Below are 11,700 nucleotides of genomic sequence, written 5' to 3' on the forward strand. Positions count from 1 at the left end.
GTGCTATTACGTTGTTGTTACACCAGTATTGTTATGTTGTTGTTACGACAGTATTATGTTGTTACACCAGTATTATGTTGTTGTTACATTACTGTGTTATGCCACTGTTGTTACATTAGTGTTACACTGGTGCTGTTATGTTGTCGCTGTTATGTATGCCGGTGTTATGTTGGTGTTGTTACACCAGTGTTGTTATGTTGGTGGTGGTATGCCAGTGTTACGTTGCTGTTATGCCAGTGTTATGCCGGTGTTGCTATGCCAGTGTTGTTAGACTGATGTTGTTACACTGGTGTTGTAACGTTATTACGCTGGTGTTATGCTGGTGTTGTTATGCCAGTGTTACATTGTTGTTATGCTGTTTTTGTTATACTGGTGTTGATATGTTGTTATGCTGGTGTTACATTATTACACTGGTGCTGTTATGCCAGTGTTATTACATTGTTATGCTGTGTTGCTGTTATGCTGGTGTTATGTTGTTATGCCAGTGTTCCTGTTACACTGGTGTTGTTACATTATTACGTTGGTGTTATGTTATTACACCAGCGTTGTTACACTGTTATATGGTGTTGCTATTGTTACGCTGGTGTTGTTACATTGTTGTTTCGCTGGTGTTAGGTGGCCGTTGTTATGCCAGTGTTGTTACATTGTTACATCGGTGTTATGTTGTTACACCAGTGTAATTACATTGTTGTTATGCTGGCATTATGGTCCTATTGTTATGCTAGTGTTGTTACATTGTTATGCTGTTGTTAGGTTGCTGTTGTTACACTGATGTTACATTGTTGTCACAGCAGTGTTATGGTGTTATGCCACTGTTATGTTTGATGTTGCTGTTGTTATTCTGGTGTTATGTTGCTGTTACCCCAGTGTTATACTATTATGCCAGTGTTATGTTGCTGTTATGCCAGTGTTATGGTGCCATTATGCTGGTGTTATGTTGTTACACCGGTGTTATGTTGCTGTTATGCCAGTGATATGTTGGTGTTAACACCAGTGTTGTTATGTTGGTGTTATGTTGTTACACTGGTATTGTTATGTTGGTGGTGTTACGCCAGTGTTGTCATATTGTTACACTGGGGTTATGTTGCTAGTGTTATGCCAGTCTTGTAACATTGCACCAGTGTTATGTTGCTGTTACACCAGTGTTGTTACATTGTTACACTGTTATGCTGGTGTTATGTTGCTGTTGTTATGCCAGTGTTATGTCGGTGTTACACAGGTGTTATTACATTGTTACATAGTGGCATTAGGTTGTTGCACCAGTGTTATGTTGTTACATTGGGGTTATTTTGCTGCTGTTACACCAGTGTGGCTACATGTTGTTATGCCAGTGTTATGTTGCTGTTGCTATGCTGGTGTTACATTGTTATGCTGGTGTTGTTATGTTATTATGCCGGTGTCATCATGTTGCTGTTATACCAGTGTTGTTATGTTGTTACACCGGTGTTATGTTGCTGGTGTTATGCCAGTGTTGTTACATTGTTGTTATGCTGGTGGTATTACATTGTTGTTATGCTGGTGGTGTTATGTTGTTATGCCAGTGCTGTTATGTTATGCTGGCTTTATGTTGCTGGTGTTATTCCAGTGTTGTATGTTATTGTTACACTGGTGCTGTTATGTTGTTACACTGGTACTATGTTGCTCATGTTATGCCAGTGCTGTTACATTGTTGTTATGCTGGTGTTGTTACATTGTAATGCTGGTGTTATGGTAGTGGTATGTTGTTATGCCAGTATTGTTACATTGTTATGTTGGTGTTACAGTGTGATGCTGCTGCTGTTATGCCAGTGTTGTTACATTGTTGTTAAGCTAGTGTTGTGTTGCTGCTGTTACACTGGTGTTGTAACATTATGTCAGTGTTATGTTGTTACACTGGTGTTATTATGTTGCTGTTGTTATATCAGTGTTGCTATGCCAGTGTTATGTTGTTATGCTGGTGTTGTTACATTGTTGTTACACTGGTGTTATGTTGCTAGTGTCACGCCAGTATGTTGTTGTTATGCTGGTATTGTTACACCAGTGTTATGTTGCTGGTGTTACACTATTGTTACATTGTTGTTATGCTGGTGTTTTTACACTGTTGTTACGTTGGTATTGTTGTTATGCTGGTGTTACATTCTTATGCTGGTGTTGTTACATTCTTATGCTAGTGTTATGTTGCCATATTATGCTGGCGTTAACACCAGTGTTGTTATGCTAGTGTTGTTATGTTGGTGTTGTTACAGTGGTGTTACATTGGTTTTGTTATGCCAACGTTGTTATATTGTTGTTAAGTTGGTGTTATATTGCTGTTGTTATGCTGGTGTTGTAATGTTATGTCAGTGTTATGTTGTTACACTGGTATTGTTATGTTGCTGTGGTTACACCAGTGTTGTTATGTTACTATGCTGCCAGTGTGTTACATTGGTGTTGTTACGTTGTTGTTACACCAGTGTTATGTTGCTGTTACACCAGTATTGTTACATTGTTGTTCCATTGGTGTTATGTTGTTACGCTGGTGTTATGTCCTTATGCTGGTGGTGTTACATTGTTGTTATGCCAGTGTTATGTTGTTATACTGGTGTTGTTATGTTGCTGTTGTTATGCCAGTGTTATGTTGTTTTTACATCAGTGTTGTTATGTTGCTGTTGTTATGCCAGTGTTATGTTGTTTTTACATCAGTGTTGTTATGTTGCTGTTAACGCTGGGCTTGCTGCTCTGTGTTATCCCGGTGTTCTTCCCTTTTATCCTCACGGTCACCCTGTGCACCTGACAACTGGACGTGTGCACCTTGGGGTCTTCAGCCTAAACACATCTAAATCCTCCACCAAACTCCACTCCCAGCCTCCTTGTGTCTGTGAGCGCCTCCACTGCCCATCCCTCCACTCAGGCCCCATTTCCAGGGCTCATCTTTGGGGCCTCCGTGTTGCTCACACCCACCCTGTCTGTCAGCAGGTCCAGCCAATCCTGACTCCGGGTGCATCTCCCTCCCCCGCAGCTCCTGTACTGCCCATTAGTCTAGGCCCTGTCGTCTCCGCTGGGCAGCCGTGCAGCCTCCTCCTTGCCTTTCCTGCTTCTGCACCCATTCTCCCCTGCAGGCCAGGCATTGATCCCCAATATGGGTTTCGTCTTCTGCCTCAAACCCTTCAGCGTCCCCCGGTGAGCTTAGAAAAAAGTGCAGCCTCTTCGCCTTGTCCTGCGAGACCCGTGCACTCCTCTCCAGCCTCACTGCTGTCCCCACTCTTTTCTCACCTCCATCTCGCCGCCAGCACGCCAATTTCCTTCCTGCCTTGGGGCTTTGGCACTGGAGGGTCCCTGCATCTGAGACACTCTCTCTCTGGCTTTTTGCAGGGCTGGCTCTTCGGGTCTCAGAGGGGCTTTTTCATTACCCTCAGTCACAGCCGGTCTGTAGTTTTATTTACTTCCTTTTCTCTCTTTCCCACTTTCCCTCTTTCCCGCTCCCCTGCACACTGCCTGGCACAGGTATGTGCCTGGTAGTGAGGCACCATTTGTTGGTCCCATCCGAGGGCAGGATGCAGGAACAAAAGTCAAGTTACTTGCCCAAGATCACACGTTAGTAAGCGGCAGTCACACTCTGGGGCCCGAGCCCCTGCCACGGTGCTGCCACCCCCGCCATGGCACCATAGCCCCCACAGTGCCAAGCCGTCTGCCGCCAGTGGCCAGGCAGGGCAGGGCGAGGGGCTGGCCAGTATCTGCAGATGCAGTCTGGCCTTTACTGGGAATAGAGCTTTCTTCACGTGGATTTCTGGAGAGGCTTATGGACTTAATGCATTCTCTTACAGTAGTTCTTATTGATTGACAGAGGTGGTGGCTTTAAGACTTCCTTCCTCCCTTCTCTTGGCGAGGTTGGCTTTGGTGTGCACCGTTTTTATAGGCTCTGTGGACTCAGGGACGAGGATGCTTGGATGCAGGACGAATGTGGGGCTGGGGTCTTGGTGCACCTTGGGGAAATCTGATGCTCTGGCCTTTCTTTACATCCTCCCCTTCTCCACCTCCCTTCACCAGGGCGCACCAGCTTCTACGAGGAGTACGGTGTCATTCGTGATGTCCTCCAGAACCACCTGACGGAGATCCTCACCCTGGTGGCCATGGAGCTGCCCCACAGCGTCAGCAGCGTGGAGGCGGTGCTGCGGCACAAGCTTCGGCTCTTCCAGGCACTGCGGGGCCTGCAGAGGGCCAGTGCCGTCGTGGGCCAGTACCAGGCTTACAACGAGCAGGTGCGCAGGGAGCTGCAGAAGCTAGACAGCTTCCACAGCCTGACGCCGACCTTCACAGGTGGGCCCTGGGGTCGGGCACAGGCACTGGGCTGCCCACTTCCGGGAACAGCTTTCCAAACCCAGGCTCCTTTGGGTGGAGTGGAGGGGATTTGTGGTGGGATTTCTCCCAGGGCACTTGGCAGAAAGCATTCCCCTGTCTTCCTGGCCTCCTACCAGCTCGGAGTGGCAGGCCACCTGCTGGTGCTCTCAGGGTGAAGGATGTCCTGATGGCCTTGGCCTCGCATCAGCCCCACTTCAGTCCCAGATGCTTCCCAAGGGTTTGTCACATGAGGCTCAGACAGACCTGGTTCCTGCCTCATAGGGTCTACCCAGCAAGGCCGTGAGCCTTTGGCCCGGCCACAGCTGGAGACACTTCCAGTGGGCAAGTGCCAGGCTGGGGCTGTCCTCTAGGCAGTTCCAGAGGCCCAGGGCTTTCTGGGAGAGGCTAGCTCCTTGGCAGCTAGCAGCCAGGCAGCAAGAGCTGCAGCTGCCTACGGAGCATGTGCCACGTGCCGGGCGCCTGTAAACGTCTCTCATGCAAGCCTCACGCACGAACCAAGAGGCGGGAACCATTAGCCCCGTTTTATGGGTGAGGAAACGTCAGGCTCGGTGATGTCATGAAAATGAACCAGGCTTGGAATTTGGCCATGGAGTCCCATCAGCTCCTGGCTCTTGCCACCAGGCCTTGCCCTCCCCGAAGCCATCCTCCCCACTGACACCCTGCCCACGGGCCTCTGGTTGAGTGACTGTCTCCCCACCCCCCCTGCATCTGACCCTGGGTTGGGTACATCGTGAATGCTTCACAAACAGAGGAGGGGAGCGCATTTCTCTGTAGGGCCCCCCGCCCCCTTATACACCTGAGTCAGGATCCCCCTCCCCGCTTGCCCCCAGTATGGGGCTTCCTGTAGAGTCTCCAGCGTGGAGGCTCTCAGCCAGGCTCTTTTTTGCTGGGGGACCATGACTCTAAGAGGGGCCTCAAGGAAGGGAGGTGGCAGAGTTGTAGAGATTACCCCAGAGGCCAGTTTTCCAGCATGGACCAGGAAGAGAAGGTCATAGAAGAGAGGCCAGCTGAGGGGTGATCATGACAAGGCGAGGGGCTTCCCACAGGCAGGGGGATGCCTGGAGGAGGGGCCAGCGAGGAGAGGGCTGGCCGGAGAGTCCTGTTCTGTGCCGGAGAGTCACCCTCTGCTGTTCCCTCGCCCCAGGCGTCCTCGTGCACATTGACAACCTTCGCTGGGAGGGCGTGCCTTTCATCCTGATGTCTGGCAAAGCCTTGGATGAGAGAGTGGGCTACGCTCGGATCTTGTTCAAGAACCAGGCATGCTGTGTCCAGAGCGAAAAGCACTGGGCGGCGACGCAGAGCCAGTGCCTGCCTCGGCAGGTTGTCTTCCACATTGGCCATGGTGACCTGGGCAGCCCAGCTGTGCTGGTCAGCAGGAACCTGTTCAGGCCCTCCCTGCCCTCCGGCTGGAAGGAAGTGGAGGGCCCGCCTGGGCTCCGCCTTTTCGGCAGCCCTCTGTCCAGTTACTATGCCTACAGCCCCGTGCAGGAACGGGACGCCTACTCCATCCTCTTATCCCACATCTACCACGGCCGGAAGGATTCCTTCATCACCACGGAGAATCTGCTGGCCTCTTGGGGCTTCTGGACACCCCTGCTGGAGAGCCTGGCCCACACGGCCCCACGCCTGTATCCTGGAGGAGCTGAGAACGGCCATCTGCTGGACTTTGAGTTCAGTAGCGGCCGGTTGTTCTATTCCCAGCAGCAGCCGGAGCAGCTGGTGCCAGGGCCAGGGTCGGCCCCAATGCCCAGTGACTTCCAGGTCCTCAGGGCCAAGTACCGAGAGAGCCCGCTGGTGTCTGCCTGGTCCGAGGAGCTGATCTCTAAGCTGGCCACTGACATCGAGGCCACCGCTGTGCAGGCCGTGCGGCGCTTTGGCCAGTTCCACCTGGCGCTGTCAGGGGGCTCGAGTCCTGTGGCCCTGTTCCAGCAGCTGGCCACAGCACACTATGGCTTCCCCTGGGCCCACACGCACCTGTGGCTGGCTGACGAGCGCTGCGTCCCGCTCTCCGACCCAGAGTCCAACTTCCAGAGCCTGCAGGCCCACCTGCTGCAGCACGTCCGGGTCCCCTACCTCAACATCCACCCCATGCCGGTGCACCTGCAGCAGCGGCTCTGCGCTGAGGAGGACCAGGGCGCCCAGCTCTATGCCAGGGAGATCTCAACCCTGGTGGCCAACAGCAGCTTCGACCTGGTGCTGCTGGGCATGGGCGCCGATGGGCACACAGCCTCCCTCTTCCCACAGTCACCCACTGGCCTGGATGGCGAGCAGCTGGTCGTGCTGACCACAAGCCCCTCCCAGCCATACCGCCGCATGAGCCTCAGCCTTCCTCTCATCAACCGCGCCAAGAAGGTGGCAGTCCTGGTCATGGGCAGGATGAAGCGTGAAATCACCACACTAGTGAGCCGGGTGGGCCATGAGCCCAAGAAGTGGCCCATCTCAGGTGTCCTGCCGCACTCTGGCCAGCTGGTGTGGTACATGGACTACGACGCCTTCCTGGGATGAGGGTGCCTGCGCCCCTTGCCCGCTCTGCTCCTGCGCTTTCCTTCACCTCTGTCTCCCTCCCCTCTCGGCCCCACCACCTGCCCAGCATGCCCTGGCTCTCCAGACCCTGCTGCCCCACAGTCAGGCCCCAGAGAGGGCAGGACAAGGCCTTGTCCCAATGCCTCTGACAGGCAGCTCTGTCTAGTGGTGGATAGATGCAGAAACAAAGAAGAAATGGAATCTGCTCCTGCGAAGCTCCAAATCCAGGCCAGGAGAGAAACCTTAAGAAAAGCACTGCAGCAGTCACACATTTCCATCAGCCAGCACAACACAGGATGGCGCCCAGCTACCGTGTTCACAGGAGGAGACATGGTGGGCTGAGGTTAATCAGGGAAGGTTTCCTGGGGGAGGTGGTCCTTGAACTGGCTCCTGGGGAACATTCAAAGAGCATGATTGGCAGACAGAAGGTGCAGAGGTACCCAGAGGAGTACATTACCATGTGCAAGGCAGGGGCACTGGGGACCGTCTTGAGACCTTGAAGGGGTCAAGCCCCTCCTTCCCCAGCTGCCCCTTCTAGAACCTCTGCACATCCAGCCTCTGTCCCTCCTCTTCGTTGCCTCCGCCTGCTCCCGCTCGCTGTCCCTCTCTCCATCCTGGCTGTGCAGTGGGAATTCCAGTCTCCTGCCTGCATCTTTGCTATTCCTCAGACTCCATTTATAGAGAGATGAGGGCTGATAACCGGAATACGGCAGCAAAGATTAGGCGATGAAAAAGGTTCCAGATTTTTTTTTTAATTAAAAAAATTATTTGCAGAGATGAGCTCTTGCTAGTTGCCCAGGCTAGTCTCAAACTCCTGGACTCAAGTGATCCTCCCATCTCAGCCTCCCAGAGTGCTGGGATTACACGTGTGAGCCACTGTGCCCGGCCCCAGAAATCTGAGTGCTGTCTGGAGCTCCCTTTCTCAGCTGATGACCTGCTCTGCATGGGGAGGTGGGGTCTTATGCCCCCAGCTTCCTTGGGGAGGACCCCCGACCTCCGCTCTTCCTCTGTCCTGCTAGTCTTCCTCCATGAGGCATGCTGGGTGCACGTAATCAGGCCATCCTGGGAAACTCCAATTTAAGAGGATCAGTTACATCTCAGGGGACTCCCGGGTGGATGTTCCACTCTCAGTAGCCCTTCTTGTTTTACCAGGAAAGATCCAGTTAAATCACCCACTGAGGTGACAGCTCATTAGTGGGGAGAGAGATGGAGCATCAAGTGACACAGGGCCATCCAGGCAGCTCTGCTCCTACCAGACAGGAGCCAGGCCTCACTGGCGGGGCGGCTGCCCACAGCCCTTCAGGACTCGCTTTGTGGGTGACAGGGCTGCAGCCAGGCCTTCTCTCCCTGCCCCTTGGTGGCCCTGTGCCTTCCCGTCTGCTCTCTCTCCTGCTACCTCTCACCTCAACACTAACACTGCCGAGACCGGGGAAGTAAGTGGGTAGCTTCTCCATAAGCACAGGTTGGGGACTGTGGTCTTGAGACGCCATGGGCCAGCAATACCTGCTTTTCTGAAACCCCCAAGGAGGGCTCTGACATTCTTTTAAAAAAACAACACAAAGCAAAATTCCCAGGACACGTGTAGTTTTGTTTGTTCAACATCCCACAGTCAAGGCTGGGAGATAGAACTCTTGGTTAAGGTCGATTTTTCCCCCACCTTACACTTGCACCCGATCGGGCAGATACAAAATTTCGACCACATTTTCAGAGAGGGCTTTCGTGGGTGCGGGAGCATGGCGAAGTCAGTTTTTCTCTGGACTATTTACACTTCAAGGCTATGGATTTCAAGGAATCTTGGTTTTCATTTGCAATGCCGGCCTGAGACCTGGTTCCCAAGCCGGGGCTCTTGTTCAGACTGCTTACTCTGGCTGCCAACCCAGGCTAGACAGAGAATCTTTCTCTCTCTCTCTTTTTTTTTTTTTTTTTAAGACAGAGTCTCTCTCTGTCGCCCAGACAGGAACACGGTGGCAAGATCTTGGCTTACTACAACCTCCACCTCTTGGGTTCAAGCAATTCTCGTGCCTCAACCTCCTGAGTAGCTGGGACTGCAGGTGTCAGCCACCACGCCTGGTTAATTTTTGTATTTTTGTAGAGACAAGGGTTTCACCACGTTGCCCAGGCTGGTCTCAAACTCCTGAGCTCAGGCAGTCTACCCACCTCAGTCTCCCAAAGTGCTGGGATTACAAGTGTGGCCACCACGCCCGGCCAGTACATCCGTCTTTATAAACATGGAGAATGCCCCTCATTAGGACAGAATCGTGGAGCCCAGAGCCGGGAAGCCCCCATTCCAGCGCCCAGTGTCTGTGCTTCTGCACGTGATGGGCGGGCTCAGGAGAGGACAGGGGGTCGCGGTGGAAGTTCCACAGCTGGCCGCGTGGGGGAGCCCTTGCACCGCACTGCCACCTCCTGAGTGCCCTGCTCACGGCGCAGCTCCTGTGCCGGATTTCTCATTTCCCTCCTTTCTCCCCGGGTGCCTGGCCCCAGCGCTCTCCCATCTGTTCTTCAGGAACTGACTCCTCTGCAGTGGCAATGCCAGAGAGAAAGGGGCCTTCACATGCCCAAGTACCCCTGCAGGATGAAGGGCAAACCGGCCCTTGAAGTCACCATTTCTGAATAGTAGTCACTGACGCCGAGTCTGGGATGTCTTGTTCTAGCTCAGCCTTGCCTGGGATGCACCATGGGTCTGTGCGGGGCGTGGGTGGGAGTGTGAGTGGGGGTCAAAAGACCAAAGGTCTCCTTTCCAGAATCAAGTACCTTCTTCAAATCAGGTTGGAAAAGTCCAAACTTGGAGCTGTCCATGTTCCCCTGCCCCTGCCCACCCCTTTCCCTTCACCTGGGTTAGGAAGGAGAAGTTCTCAGAACCCTCTAGGCTGGTGGCTTTCAAACTTCAGACCAGAGTCTGCCACAAGAAACGTGCCTTCCATCATAAATCAGTTCATTCATTTACAACTGTGTCTCAAGCAAGTTTCATAAAAAAAAATTCTTACCCTTAGGACCTTGGATATCCTCTATTTCTTAGTTTTCATTTTTTAAAAATGCTTCTTAAATTTCACTAAATTGGGCTAGGTGCAGTGGCTCATGCCGGTAATCCCAGCACTGTGGGAGGCTGAGGTGAGAGGTTCACTTGAGCTCAGAAGATTGAAACCAGCCTGGGCAACATGGTGAGAACCCCATCTAAAAAAAGTTTTTTAAAAATTAGCCAGGGATGGTGGTGCATACCTGTAGCCTCAGCTACTCGGGAGGCGGAGGTAGGAGGATCACCAGAGTGCAGGAGGCTGAGACTGCAGTAAGGTGTGATTGCACTAGCGTGCTCTAGCCTGGAAGACAGAGTGAGACCCTGACTCAAAAAAAAGAGAAAAGAAAAGGAAAGAATGATGACAACAGACCAGGCAGCAGCCCTGCTCAGAACCCAGGTCTGTGGGATTCCAGGGCTGTGTTCCCAGGCATGCTCCTGGCCTCTTCCTCACCTGGGAGCCCTTGGGTCCTATGGTGGCAGCAGTTACCACAGTCCAGGACCAATGATTCCATCCACATGGAAGCCCATGTGTGCCCGTGGGGGCCTATAAATGGCAGAAGGGCCCCTCCTTTGGTAGACCTTTTCAGTCAGCAGCTCTAGAGCAAGCATGATCACCTTTGTAAAGGGGAAGGAATCAAGGGACTTTAAACTAGATGTAAGCTAGATCAAAATCTGGGGGCAAATTTTCTGCCAACTGCAAGTTAAAATAGGCCCATCTTATTGAATTTCCCTGTTGTTCGTTTCTCTGCAGACAATGCTTTAACCCTACTCTTGGGCCCCCAAATTAGAATCATACACAAAGCTTCCTACCGTTTGGCCTAATATTCCACAATTCTCTCGAGGGATTTCATTCCAAACTCTGCAGGGCTCAGGCTCCCTAGTCTGGCACCTGCTGCTTTTCTTGTGTTTCTCCTGTCCCTGTTCTGGAGGGCCCAGGTGGAACACCCAACAGGGAGGGAGAAGCTTCCAAAGCCGCAGGACTGTTTCCCAGAATTTGGTTTTCAGGTACAAAACTCTTTGTCCTGTATGATATATGCAGCCTCACAGAAGCAGCCTCTGCGTCCGCTTTACCCAGCTAGATTGTTATCTTAAGCACATGGGACTCCCTTAGAACTTACTCCACTGGTTAGAAAAAAAAAAGCACCCTGGCAGCATCTCAGTGTCAGAGTGAGCATGGCACAGGAAAGGCCCATGGTGACAAGGACGAGGTGGCCGCAGTGACCGGATGACACCCTAGCACCCATTCACCCTGCAAATGAGGCTCCAGAGGGCGAAGATCTGCGGCCACCAGATGTCACAGGCCATGTGACCCACTAGGGGCCACTTACCCCTGGTCATCCACTGGCTGAACGCATTCTCTCTCTCTACAACTCTCCCATGAGGCTGCACCCGTGTGGGTGGCAGTTGAAGCAGTGCCGTTCATACTGTACACAGGAAGGAAGGAAGTGCTTCCAGTCTCACCAGCATCTGGTGGCGAATCAGAGCCTGCGAGGGCATCCGAAGCGATGATGCCCTACAAACCTCCCGGCTGGTGCCGTCTGCCCTTGGAGGCACCAAGCATTGTAATTCAGTCATGGGAGCTGCCTCGTTGGAAGTGCAGATTTATTCCTCTAATAGTCCTGCCTGCTTCTGTCTCTTGTCCACTGACCAGCATGTGTGAGCCCAGGTGTCATTTGGCACAGTCCAATGTCCATCTTTATTTGCTCATGCATAGGGATTGATTTGGACACTCCCGTGTTCTTGTTTTTTCTTTAGCAGTGCCCTGGGCAGTCTCCCTATAAAACAACCCACCTCCTGTGCCTTCTGCTCCCTCCCATCTCTTTAGTCTTCCCTGCAAAATCTGT

At 52.3% G+C, this 11,700-nt stretch overlaps 1 protein-coding gene across 3 annotated transcripts in view; it reads left to right on the plus strand.

The window, feature by feature from the left end:
* The window catches only part of H6PD (hexose-6-phosphate dehydrogenase/glucose 1-dehydrogenase), a 35,119-nt gene extending 24,135 nt beyond the window's left edge, over positions 1-10,984 (plus strand). For 2 of the 3 annotated variants that reach the window (XM_017503490.2, XM_017503482.2), the window contains exons 4-5: positions 4,006-4,275; positions 5,462-10,984. In XM_017503490.2, the coding sequence (XP_017358979.1) occupies positions 4,006-4,275; positions 5,462-6,822 (1,631 nt within the window). In that variant the 3' untranslated portion in view covers positions 6,823-10,984. The remainder of the gene's footprint in view (positions 1-4,005; positions 4,276-5,461) is intronic. The other variant, XM_037729522.1, reaches the window with a different exon arrangement.
* Positions 10,985-11,700: the final 716 nt, after the last annotated feature.

The sequence above is a fragment of the Cebus imitator genome, unplaced genomic scaffold (assembly GCF_001604975.1).
Source record: "Cebus imitator isolate Cc_AM_T3 unplaced genomic scaffold, Cebus_imitator-1.0 Scaffold15, whole genome shotgun sequence".
Classification (NCBI taxonomy): domain Eukaryota; kingdom Metazoa; phylum Chordata; class Mammalia; order Primates; family Cebidae; genus Cebus; species Cebus imitator.